Below are 13,910 nucleotides of genomic sequence, written 5' to 3' on the forward strand. Positions count from 1 at the left end.
GTAAATACAAGTGTCACACACTTTTCATCAATATATTAAAAATATTAAACAAAAGGAAAAGACTTTTCACAAAGGAAAATGTCAGCTTTTGATGAGGTTGTTGAGTTTTATATTATCAAGTAAGAAATTAGTTTACTCAGATTTGTACTTAAGCTTTCCTTGGGCAAGTATGTTCATTTGTTATCCTGTAAGATATAAACACAAAGCTCCTGATTTGACTGTGGCAGCCTCTCAGTCTGACCTCTTGACACAGGCCTCCATCATGTCGCTTGCCATCAGTTTGAGTCTTTGTTCCAGATGTTTAGCAAACTCAATGTCTGGCCAGTGGAGGTCAAGCACGAACATCTGTAGAGCGTCCAGCTTCCAGAACAAATCATCGGAGGTGGCTGAGCCGTTACTGCAGAGAGGATGGAGAGTGTGATTAAGTGAAATGCACAAAGACAATGTCACTACAAGCTCATCTATGGACCTGTTGAGCTTTCCAACATGACAATTGGATCTTCTATTAAGTTCATTTGTTCAACCAAACTCTTATTTTGAAAAAAATATTATAATACCAATGGAGACTTGTAGTTTGAAGGTCCAGTTTTGTACATATTTTTCAACCTTTAAGTGTTGGTGATACGTTATCATAGGAATAAATGAGATAGATCTTCATACAGAATTCAGACAGCAAAGAAACTTTTGTTTGACTACTAATTTCACTTCCAAACACTTCATCACACCTTTTGGTTCTGAACTTTCTATCAGTTTTCTTTTGATGTTTTGCTGTTTGCATGATATTTAGCTACCTCAAAAAAAAAAAAAAAATTCAGGTGGCATTGTTTTTATCTTTTTAGGTTTTGGAGCGACATTGTTATTTTTATTAAAAAAATAAGTTTACAAAGTGCCCTCTTTTGCTTTTTGCTCTTTCCTCAGTCTCAGTGCAAGAAAGAATTTGTCAGTGATTTTATTATTTATAAGAGTTTGACCCATTATCATAACAGAGAACACCATAGTTCAGGGGTGGCAAACTCATTTTAAGTCAGAGGCCACATATATTTACCTCTGTGCAATACTGCTGCTACATTTTCACTGTGCAATAAAGGTGTGCCTATGTGTATATGTGTGTGTTTATATAAATATATATATATATATATATATGGCATGCCGTTTAGGAAATTATATATATATAATGAAAGTACAAATATATTGAATGAAAGTCGATATATATATAAAAAAATATATATATATATATATATTTAATGAAAGTCGGAATATATATATATTGTTCAGATTTTAATTCCATCTATTCAGATTTTCATTCCATATATTCAGACTTTTTCCTGGAAGGGACATGGCAAACAAAAACAGGAATCTTATTGGACCTTTGCTCTTCAGATTAGCTCTGCTGTGATTAGCTATCTGTCTTCAGCATTGTCACAGGCAGCGGTGACAACCTTTGAGAAGACAGGTAATTTTTAGAGATGCTTTGAATCTGAACACGGAACGTGTTAGCATTAGCTTAGCTACTTAGCGTCGACTACATTTGCATCCACTACATAGCGGTTAAACACACGCTATATGATAATGATAATATCTATGTTTATCTTTATAGCTGGTCTTAAGGCTAATTACGAGGCAGAGGTCAGCTGTTGCCTGGACACATCCACGATCACACCACTGGTGGGACACAATTGTACTGGATTTCAGCTGAAGGCTGCTGTTCTGTCCAAACTGTCATGAGACATTTTTATTGTGACATACCCTCCACTGTTGTTAGTTTTTGATTCAATAACATTTTTTGAGATGAGGAAATCACTATTGCATGTTTCTACTTAAATGCCCTATTTTTATGATATATCACTACAGCATGAAGTTTTTACATTTTCCATAAATTTCACCCAAAAGTTGAATAACTATTTGTGAGCATTGTATGTAAACACGTAATGTAAGCACACTTCAATAATATATCTGCTGCAGTTTATCTACCTAGCTTGGTGTAACAGTAAAAAAAAAAAAAAAACAGCAACATATGGTACTGATATGTCTCAGAATAAAATCTGCTCGAAAAGCACAACCGATTATCTGTCAAAATGTGTGTCACAAAAGTGTGCACTGAACACTGAATAAAGTCTCTGTAGATTATAGACAAAATTTGCATCTCTCAGCACAAATTTCTGTTTATTCACCCGAAGTGCATGAGTAAAAATACAAAACAGGTTAAATTAAATAACTAAAAAGTAAAAGAATTTACAAAAAAAGATTTATTTTTCTAGAAAAGGCAGTAGTCGACAATGCAGTTTATTTCTGGGACAGTCACTCCAGCACCGACACCATGCGTCCCATCAGTCCAACCAAGGTTTTCATCCATCCTATGGATGTTCTGGAGCATGGCAGAGGTCAGCTCTTGGTGTCTTCTGATCTGTTCCAAGAACCGTTCCTCTGACCTCTCCAGATACTGCAGCAGATCCACAGCAGCTTCCTGCTTCCCTTTTCCAGCATAAAATCACCCAAAAAGTATTAGTTGTCAGTAATTATTTTCTTTTTTCATAAACACTGTTCTGCCCTTTAATCTTGCTGAACAGCACCTCCTACTGGTCCCTTTTTATATCGCTGTCCGCAGTAGTATTTTCTCTTCAGTGCAGCCATGTGCATCAGAGCCATGTGCAGTTCTCCTTTTCTATTTCAAGTCTGAGCGATTATACGTCTGTAAGTAGCGATTCATTGTTTTATTACTGTTTATTGATGATACCTGTTGCAAATATGTGATACTTTCTGTGGTAGAAATGCCAAATTCATTGCTAATCAGCTCTAGCTATGAAGCTTATTCTGTTAGCCTTTAGCATGACGTGCAGTTTACTGATTGTGAAGCTTGCTTATAGGGTTGTGAGCTAATACTGATTTAGTTCTCCTGTTCACTTACATTGTAATTTTGTGAATGTTCAGTAGCTAAATTCATGTTTGTGTCAATTCATATGTTTAAAAAGCATTGTTAAAAAGGTAAACTATTTACAGTGGAAAATGTTATTCAGTACACAGTGTAAATTTATTCTGTGTGTATTTCATGTCATTGCAGTTCTACAAAAAAGAAGGATATATTAAAAGAAGGAAAGGAAAAGAGAATCAAAAACACAAGACTTTGCCTTCAAACAAAACTCAGTCTCCTCCTGGTCCTTTTCCCACCTTCTGATGTTAACTGTCTGCCGAGCTTCGCAAAAGTGGCTTACGCATAGTGAGGGCAGAAGAGTAGAAAGACGTCTACACGGCGGACTCATCATCTAGAAAACAGCTTACCTGTACACTGCATCCACTCTTCTTCTTCATTCGTCACACTCATCAGTGCAAGCATGCAGCAGCAACACGCAGATGACATGCCAGAAGTACAGTCACAGCACTCAGGTTCCAGGGCTTCAAGACGTACACGCATGTCATCAGCAAGCGCTGCTGGAGTCACAGCACGAGCAAAGGCGGAAGCAGCACGTGCACAAGCTGCTTATGCAGAAAGAGAAGCAATGTGTATGGTAGAACAAGCACAACTACAGGCCAAGCTGCATGTGCTGAAACTGGAAAAAGATGCAGCAACAGCCTCAGCTGAGGCAGCAGTGTATGAAGCAGCTGAGGAAAATGAAATGAAAGGATTTCAAAGCGAACTTGATCTCCAGTTCGAGCCACTCCCACCTGCACAAAGAACATCTGAATATGTACTACGGCACTCTCAAGACAATGAATCATCTGCGTTTACGGGGCCATTGACGCCGCCATTAAAGGTTGACCCTAACAACGCCCCAGCTATGCACCACACTGCAGAAGCCAGGAGCAACGTCCCAGCTATGTATCACACAGCAGGAGCCAGCAACGATGTCCCTGCTACTCACTACACTGCAGGAGCCAATAACAACGTCCCTGCTACTAACTACAGACCAGCTCCACACTACACCGCTAGCAAAAGCCGTGTTAAGTCAGACAACACTAAGCAGTGGACACCTCTCCGCGCTGAATACCATACATCACCCATGTCAGATGTCACAAAGTACCTGAAGCGTCAGGAGATGATCACCTCGGGCCTTCTCAAATTCGACGACCGCCCTGAAAATTATTGGGCATGGCGATCCGCTTTCCTTGCAGTCGTTAAAGAGTTGGAACTTAACGCAAGGGAGGAGTTTGCTACTAACTACAGACCAGCTCCACACTACACCGCTAGCAAAAGCCGTGTTAAGTCAGACAACACTAAGCAGTGGACACCTCTCCGCGCTGAATACCATACATCACCCATGTCAGATGTCACAAAGTACCTGAAGCGTCAGGAGATGATCACCTCGGGCCTTCTCAAATTCGACGACCGCCCTGAAAATTATTGGGCATGGCGATCCGCTTTCCTTGCAGTCGTTAAAGAGTTGGAACTTAACGCAAGGGAGGAGTTTGATCTCCTGACAAAATGGCTCGGACCTCAGTCATCAGAGCTTGCTAAAAGGATGCGAGCGGCACATATCCACAATATACCTGCAGGTCTTGAGATGGTATGGCAGCGACTCGAAGACAGCTATGGATCACCAGAAGTCATTGAACACACTCTATTCAAGAGAAAAGAAGACTTTCCTAAGATGTCTAACAGAGACAACCAGTTGTTACAGCAGCTTGGTGACCTCCTACTTGAAGTTGAGATGTCAAAGTCAGGAGGGCATCTACCTGGCCTGGCAGTCCTTGACACTCCACGTGGTGTCAATCCAATTGTCGAAAAGCTCCCATATAGCTTACAGGAGAAGTGGGTCAGTCAGGGGTCAAGGTTCAAAGAAGAGTACCGTGTACCGTTTCCTCCATTCAGCTTCTTCTCTCAGTTCATTCGCAACCAAGCTAAAACAAAAAATGATCCAAGTTTCATTTTCACAACCAACACACCAAGCCATGTTAAAGCTCCGAAATCCACCAAGATGCCTGTGTCAGTAAGAAAGACAGAGGTTGCTCCTGAAGCCGCAGCTACCTCTGCAAGTGCATCGGAAAAGAGGTTGGATGACCCAGGGAAGTTCTGCCCAGTGCATAACAAGCCGCACCCTCTGAAAAGGTGTCGCACATTCAGAGGTAAACCACTGGAAGAGCGCAGAACTTACCTTAGGGAGAAAAACATTTGCTTTAACCCTTTACGCTTCAGTGCGTCGTAGGTGTACCGCCGGCGGTACACCTACTAATTTGCATAGGAATTTCAAGAATGTCCGACGGCTGCAAACACGATTATACAAACACTATACGCCGATGGAAAGCTTAGATTCTCATGAATCCGCCGGTATGAACCACTTTCAGATGCGATTACTACAGCGGGTGAGAAAAACACATTTGTCCGACAAAAATGAATATTCATCCATCCGTTCTCTATACACGGCTTCAACGCACACAGCGCGACTCACATTTCCGGGTTCATTACTACACACAAAAAATGGCCATAATCCAACCTTTTACATCCAGACGACACAAGCCAGTAAACTGTTTTGTCCAAAACATGTCCTGAAGTCGTATAAAATCCCCGAATCGGTCATTTTCAAGGAAATGCACCTCGTGATGCCCGTCCAATATTCCCCGTATTTTTCGTAATTTTTTTTTATTTAAAAATAGAATATTAGCTATTTTTTGTACTGAAAACGGCTGGAATTGACTGAAGCTTAAAGGGTTAAGTGCTGTTCTTCAACAACACACACAGCAAAGGATTGCAAGGCTGTCATCAAATGCATTGAATGCACCAGCGACAGACACTTAGCAGCATTGCACCCAGGTCCGGCACCATGGAACTCTACTAGTTCAGTGACTGCACCGGAGCAAGGTGGGGAGCACAACCTTCCTGAGAACACAGAGGTTACCTCAAAATGCACTGAGGTCTGTTCAGGAGCGGCCAGTGGGAGGTCATGCTCAAAAATATGTCTAGTTACAGTGTATCCAGCTGGTCAGCCTGAACTAGCAGTCCCTATGTATGCTGTTTTAGATGACCAGAGTAACCGGTCCCTGGCACGACCAGATTTCTTTGAGCTCTTCAGTGTGAGAGGAGATGCAGTCCCTTACACATTGAAGACCTGCTCGGGCATCGTGGAGACAGCAGGAAGGAGAGCATCAGACTTCGTGGTCGAGTCTACAGATGGGCAAGTGCAACTCACTCTACCAACTCTCCTTGAGTGTGATATGCTTCCAGACGACCGGACTGAGATCCCCACTCCAGAAATAGCACATTATCATGAACATCTGAAGCCTGTGGTAGACAAAATACCACCACTCAACCCAAAAGCCCAGATCCTGATCCTCTTAGGGAGAGATATCCTGAGAGTCCACAAAGTGTGGCAGCAATACAACGGGAAGCACGATGAACCCTTTGCTCAGAAGCTTGACTTGGGATGGGTCATTGTGGGGCACGTTTGTCTGGGGAGCGCCCATAAGCCTCATAATGTGAACATTTTCAAGACAAATGTAATGCTGAATGGTCGTAGCTCAATTCTCAGTCCCTGTCCTAACAACTTCCATGTCAAAGAAAAAAATGTCATGCTAGCACAAACTTCATCTCTCCAGAGTGGCAAGGAGGCTTCAACTCTTGGGAGTACCATCTTCAATCGGACTCCAGACGATGACAAGACAGGCCAGTCTATTGAAGATCAAGCCTTCCTTGCTCTTATGGATCGAGAGGTTTTCATAGACGAGACAAATAGTTGGGTTGCACCACTACCCTTTCGCACCCAACGCCGCCGTCTCCCCAACAACTACACACAAGCCGTCAAACGACTCTCCTCCCTGCGGCGCACTCTGGATAAAAGGCCAGTCATGAGACAGAACTTCATTGAGTTCATGAAAGACATCTTCAACAACGACCATGCAGAGCCAGCCCCTCCACTCGCAAGTGACGCAGAACGATGGTACTTACCTATATTTGGAATCTATCATCCTCAGAAGCCGGGGAAGATAAGGGTGGTCTTCGACTCAAGTGCAAAGCAGGATGGAATCTCCTTGAACGACATTCTGATGAGCGGGCCGGACCTAAACAACTCTCTGCTAGGAGTTCTGGTGCGCTTCCGAAGAGAACACATTGCAATTACGTCTGACATCCAGCAGATGTTCTATTGTTTCAAGGTTCGTGAAGACCATCGCGATTATCTGCGTTTTCTGTGGCACGAGGAGAACGACCTAGCCAAAGATGTCAGAGAGTTTAGGATGAAGGTGCATGTCTTTGGCAACAGCCCTTCTCCTGCTGTGGTTACGTATGGGCTAAGGCGAGCTGTCCAGCAGTGTGAGGATGAGTATGGCACAGACTGTCAGCAATTCGTGATGAGAAACTTTTACGTGGATGATGGCCTCACATCAGTCCCCACAGAAGCAGAAGCAATCGACCTGTTGACAAGAACAAGGGAAATGCTAGCAGTGTCCAATTTGCGCCTTCACAAAATCACTTCCAACAGTGCTGCAGTGATGGCAGCTTTTCCCGCAGAAGATCTCGCCAATGATCTAAAAGATCTTGACTTGGGAACCGAAGCTCTGCCACCACAACGCAGCCTTGGACTGGTGTGGAATCTTCAGACAGATTGCTTTACCTTTCAAGTATCTAAGGAAAACAAACCATTCACCCGTAGGGGTATCCTGTCAACCGTCAACAGTCTGTTTGATCCCCTTGGACTGGTTGCCCCCATCACCATGCAAGGTAAAGCCCTGGTCAGAGAAATATCGGGAGGGGAATTCGACTGGGACACCGCTCTTCCTCTAGAAAAGGAAATGCCCTGGGAAGCATGGAAGGAATCTCTTTCAGACCTTGAAGGGTTGAGCATCCCACGAACCTACTTCCCTGCGTCTCTTGCCTCAGCCCAACATCGGCAGTTGTGTGTCTTCTCTGACGCCTCACTTATGGCCATTGCTGCGGTCGCCTACCTTCGAGTCATTGATGAGAAAGGCCAGTGCCACGTGGGGTTTGTCATGGGAAAAGCCAAGCTGGCGCCTCGGCCAGCTCACACAGTTCCACGTTTGGAACTGTGTGGTGCTGTTTTGGCAGTGGAGATGGCGGACTTGATCCTCAGTGAGATTGATGAGGTTGTACATGCGGTTGACTTCTACACGGACAGCAAGATTGTCCTTGGATACATTCATAACACCTCCAGGAGGTTCTACATGTATGTGTCTAACCGAGTCAACCGTATCCTCAAGTCTAGTCACCCAGAACAGTGGCACCACATTACAACTGAAAGTAATCCAGCTGATCACGCCACAAGACTTATGTCAGCAGCAACCCTAAAGAGCACCAACTGGTTCTCTGGCTCAGAGTTCCTAGGACAGTTGGAAAAAGAGAAACCCTGTCCAGAAGGAGCCTTTGTACTTGTTGAGCCAGACATGGATGACGAGATCCGGCCTGAGGTTGGAGTGTTCTCATCAAGGGTGCACCTGGCAGAGGTTATGGCTATGATGAATGCCAGACCACTGGAGCAAGCCGTTTCGAACGGTTCTCAACCTGGAGGTCAATAGTACGGGCCATGGGAAGACTCATACACACTGTGCGAGCTGCGGCACAAACCTTTCAAGATCACGCTGTTGATGTACTTTGGCAAACAAAGACTGTGGTCATTCGGAGTGCTCAACAGGAAGCCTACAAAGAAGAGATCAGGTGCTTGGAGAAGGGCGGTAAACTCTCAAAACGAAGTCCTCTGAAGAAACTTAATCCCACCATTGACAAAGACGGTTTGCTGAGAATCGGAGGACGTATCTCATCAGCTGATCTCCCTAACTATGAGAAGCACCCAGTGATCATTCCAAAAAACAGTCACATTGCAACTCTCTTGGTAAGGCATTATCATGAAGAGGTAGTTCACCAAGGGCGCCATTTCACAGAGGGCGCCATCCGGGCTGCAGGGTTGTGGATTGTGTCAAGCAAGCATCTAGTTTCCAGAGTGATCCATAAATGCGTGACCTGCAGGAAGCTGAGGGGAAAGTTGATGGAGCAGAAAATGGCTGACCTACCTGCCGATAGGCTTGTCAAAGAGCCTCCTTTCACGCATGTAGGTCTGGATGCCTTCGGGCCCTGGTTGATCACCTCACGCCGAACTAGAGGAGGCCACGCTGAAAGCAAACGTTGGGCAGTTCTGTTTACGTGCATGAGTACTCGTGCTGTTCATATTGAGGTAATAGAGTCTATGTCCACGTCCTCATTCATCAATGCTTTGCGAAGATTCTTCGCTGTCCGTGGGCCTGCCAAGCAACTCCGCTCTGACTGCGGCACCAATTTTGTCGGAGCCTGCAAGGAGTTAGGGATTAACACGGAAGACTCTAAGCTCAAGAACTATCTTGCTCATCAAGGGTGCACCTGGACTTTCAACCTGCCCCACTCTTCCCACATCGGCGGCTCGTGGGAAAGGATGATAGGGATTGCACGCCGCATCTTGGACGCAATACTACTACATGCAGGTGCAGCTCCTCTCACTCATGAGGTACTCACGACATTGATGGCAGAGGTTATGGCTATGATGAATGCCAGACCGCTGGTGCCGGTATCAGTGGATCCTGAAATGCCCACTCTCCTAACACCTGCCATGTTGCTGACTCAAAAGATCAGTCCTCTGCTACCCCCTCAAGGAGACTTCGACCAGAAAGATCTGCATAGAAATCAATGGAGACAAGTCCAATGTCTAGCCGACACGTTCTGGAAGCGCTGGCGAATGGAATACCTGGCAACACTCCAAAAATGCAGAAAGTGGACAGAGGATAAACCAAGCGTTCAAGAGGGAGACGTCGTACTTCTCAGAGATAATCAGGCCAGACACAATGAGTGGCCTGTCGGAGTCATCCAGAAGACTCTTCCCAGTGCTGATGGGAAAACACGCAAGGTCGAAGTGAGAATCTTCAGTCAAGGTGCCATCAAGGTTTTCCTTAGGCCCATCTCAGAAGTTGTTCTCCTTCTGTCAAAAGACACTTAATTATTTTAAGGGGCCCCCAATATGTTGTGTTTTAGTTAATAGTGGTATCACAATGTAATACCAGGTGGGGAGTGTTCTGCCCTTTAATCTTGCTGAACAGCACCTCCTTCTGGTCCCTTTTTATATCGCTGTCCGCAGTAGTATTTTCTCTTCAGTGCAGCCATGTGCATCAGAGCCATGTGCAGTTCTCCTTTTCTATTTCAAGTCTGAGCGATTATACGTCTGTAAGTAGCGATTCATTGTTTTATTACTGTTTATTGATGATACCTGTTGCAAATATGTGTTACTTTCTGTGGTAGAAATGCCAAATTCATTGCTAATCAGCTCTAGCTATGAAGCTTATTCTGTTAGCCTTTAGCATGACGTGCAGTTTACTGATTGTGAAGCTTGCTTATAGGGTTGTGAGCTAATACTGATTTAGTTCTCCTGTTCACTTACATTGTAATTTTGTGAATGTTCAGTAGCTAAATTCATGTTTGTGTCAATTCATATGTTTAAAAAGCATTGTTAAAAAGGTAAACTATTTACAGTGGAAAATGTTATTCAGTACACAGTGTAAATTTATTCTGTGTGTATTTCATGTCATTGCAGTTCTACAAAAAAGAAGGATATATTAAAAGAAGGAAAGGAAAAGAGAATCAAAAACACAAGACTTTGCCTTCAAACAAAACTCAGTCTCCTCCTGGTCCTTTTCCCACCTTCTGATGTTAACTGTCTGCCGAGCTTCGCAAAAGTGGCTTACGCATAGTGAGGGCAGAACAAACACAGTTAACTTAAAGTAAATGTTCTATTTTGTGATTTTAGGACGGGCCAAAAGATAACATACTGATCATGTTGATGTCTGCATAGTCTAAACACATCTTATTTGATTTGGTGTGTTGAGAGGAGGATGGCGTGGAGGATGAGACCAGCGGGCTGCAGACTAGTGCTCCTGGTAACTGGACCTCATCATCCAAGGCCGACAACCAAATAAAATGAACAAGACATGCTGTTGATAGCATCTGTAATACAAATCATTTTCTCCGTTAACTGATTATTGCTTTGTCCATACAATGTTAGAAAGTGTTACTAAAAATACCTGCAATCATTTCCAACAGTGCTAAATGCCTTGTTTTATTTGCTAACAACAACAAAAAAACTACCAAAAGCATATATGTATAATAAATCAGTGCATTAAATTTCCACATCTGCAAAGCTGAAAATCACACAACAATCAGCATTTTACCTTGAAATTATGAAAATAGCTGCAGATTACCAGTACTCTTTACTTCATTGTGGTAACCTGATCATTTGAATAAGTTTTTTAGACTTGTATTACGGACACAAAACATAATTAACACATAAATTAAAATGTGTTTGCAAAGAGTTCACTGGTTCTTCAAGGGAAATTTCAATGACTACCATATAGACCCTTTATTTGTTTACAAACATTGTGACGTTTTTTGTGGGCGGGGCTTATGCTGGAGGCAAAAGCGGAGCGAGAAGTCAAGCAGGACTGGGAGTATTTAGTTTGCGCTGGGAGTTTGCGCTGCAAACTCGAGCATTTTTAACCCGTTAAATTTAAGTGTACCGCCGGCGGTACACTTACTAATTTGCATAGGAATTTCAAGAATGTCCGATGGCTGCAAACGCGATTATACAAACACTATACGCCGATGGAAAGCTTAGATTCTCATGAATCCGCCGGTATAAACCACTTTCAGATGTGATTACCACAGCGGGTAATATAAACACATTTGTCCGACAAACAACGAATATCCATCCATCCTTTCTCTGTACACGGCTTCAACGTGCACAGCGCGACTCACATTTCCGGGTTCATTATTACACACAGATGAAAATATTCCACAAAAACGGCCATAAGCTAACCTTGGTCATCCAGACAACACAAGCCAGTAAACTATTTTGTCCAAAACATGTCTTGAAGTCGGTATATAATCCACGAATCGGTCGTTTTCAAGGAAATGCACCTCGCGATGCGCGTCCAATATTCCCTGTATTTCTCGTCATATTTAACGGGTTATTGTTTTTGACTGTATTTTTTTCTGTGTCTTGTTGTGTCCTTGTTCTTATGGTGTGTGTATTTGGACCCAGTGTCTGGAATAAAGCTGAATTGAATTGAATTGAATATTTTTTATTTACAAATAGAATATTAGCGATTTTTTGTACTGAAAATGTCTGGAATTGACTGCAGCTGATCGTCTCTGTCCAGTCTTTTCGCCTCAGTGCATTTAACCACAACTGTCTTCGTTCCCTCTGAGCACGAGTGTTCGGTGGAATCCTATAAAACTTTAATTTGTGTTCGCCAATGTCATTCCTCCTATTCTGGCATCCAAAAACACAGCAGGACGACATTTTAGAAAAGTTGATAGAGCCTAGTCCCTCAGTCTTTCGCCTTTCTGTCCGGCCGCAGGCTTCCTCTTTTGCCTCCAGCTAAAGCTGTGATGTCATTCGTGACGTGATCATTAAAGGGTCTATAGAATAGAATACAGTGGGTTCGGAAAGTATTCAGACCCTTTGAAATCTTTCACTCCCAGATTATGAGAAATAAGATTCTCTGGTCTGATGAGACCAAGATTGAACTTTTTGGTGTTAATTCTAAGTGGTATGTGTGGAGAAAACCAGGCACTGCTCATCACCTGCCCAATACAATCTCTACAGTGAAACATGGTGGTGGGAGCATCATGTTGTGGGGGTGTTTTTCAGCTGCAGGGACAGGACGACTGGTTGCAATTGAAGGAAGGATAAATGCGGCCAAGTACAGAGATATCCTGGAAGAAAATCTCTTCCAGAGTGCTCAGGACCTCAGACTGGGCCGAAGGTTCACCTTTCAACGTGACAATGACCCTAAGCACACAGCTAAAATAACAAAGGAGTGGCTTCAGAACAACTCTGTGACCGTTCTTGACTGGCCCAGCCAGAGCCCTGACCTAAACCCAATTGAGCATCTCTGGAGAGACCTCAAAATGACTGCCCACCAACGTTCACCATCCAACCTGACAGAACTGGAGAGGATCTGCAAGGAAGAATGGCAGAGGATCCCCAAATCCAGGTGTGAAAAACTTGTTGCGTCATTCCCAAGAAGACTCATGGCTGTATTAGCCGAAAAGGGTGCTTCTACTCAATACTGAGCACATGGTCTGAATACTTATGAGCATGTGATATTTCAGTTTTTCTTTTTTAATAAATTTGCAAAAAGTTCTACATTTCTGTTTTTTCTGTCAAGATAGGGTGCTGAGTGAACATTAATAAGAAATAAAATGAACTTTTTTGATTTTGGCAAATGGCTGCAATGACACAGAGAGTGAAAAATTTCAAGGGGTCTGAATACTTTCGGTACCAACTGTAGAATAGAATAGAATAGAATAGAATAGAATAGAAAAGAATAGAATAGCCAATCGTATTGTCAAACAGAGCTTACACTAGCTGGTAAAAACTCACATTCTCTCACCATTGGACTGGTAAAAAACTAAAACTATTCGAAATAGTGTAAAAAAATTACAGTATATACGCGTAAGACTCCATCTCTCTCTCTGTCTGTCTGTCTGTCTGTCTACAGTCATGGGAAAAATTATTAGACACCACCCTTGTTTTCTTCAATTTTTTGTTCATTTCAATGCCTGGTACCACTAAAGGTACATTTATTTGGACAAATAAGATGATAACAACAAAAATAGCTCATAAGAGTTTAATTTAAGAGCTGATATTTAGCCATTGTTCATGGTTTTCTTAATAAGATAATAAACTTAAGTTCTTATATCAATAGCAATGGCACTGTCAAGAACAATATATACATCAATATATACCATATACTGGGCTTTGCAAAAGTTCTGTTACATGGTTTCATGCGCTTTAGAGACGTTTACATGTTGGAGTGAAAAATTCCATTTAACAAACTGAAAGTTCTACCTTATAGGCAGATGTCATTAATACAAATTTGTTCTCTGGTGAAGTTGTATAAAGATGGAAGTCAAAAGAATTCAGATATCTGCTCGCCTTCGTGCTGGT

At 42.8% G+C, this 13,910-nt stretch overlaps 2 protein-coding genes across 8 annotated transcripts in view; one reads left to right on the forward strand and one right to left on the reverse strand.

Annotated features, from left to right (window-relative positions):
- Positions 1–13,910, reverse strand: part of cadps2 (Ca++-dependent secretion activator 2) — a 561,419-nt gene that overhangs the window by 64,980 nt on the left and 482,529 nt on the right. For all 7 annotated transcript variants that reach the window (XM_051951549.1, XM_051951548.1, XM_051951546.1 and 4 more), the window contains one exon: positions 242–397. In XM_051951549.1, the coding sequence (XP_051807509.1) occupies positions 242–397 (156 nt within the window). The remainder of the gene's footprint in view (positions 1–241; positions 398–13,910) is intronic.
- LOC127534987 (uncharacterized) lies at positions 8,220–10,033 on the forward strand. Its single transcript, XM_051951582.1, has one exon. It carries the CDS (start codon positions 8,466–8,468, stop codon positions 9,900–9,902), a length of 1,437 nt encoding a protein of 478 aa, XP_051807542.1. The 5' UTR covers positions 8,220–8,465; the 3' UTR covers positions 9,903–10,033.

This window comes from Acanthochromis polyacanthus, chromosome 8, assembly GCF_021347895.1.
Source record: "Acanthochromis polyacanthus isolate Apoly-LR-REF ecotype Palm Island chromosome 8, KAUST_Apoly_ChrSc, whole genome shotgun sequence".
In the NCBI taxonomy this organism is placed as follows: Eukaryota; Metazoa; Chordata; class Actinopteri; family Pomacentridae; genus Acanthochromis; species Acanthochromis polyacanthus.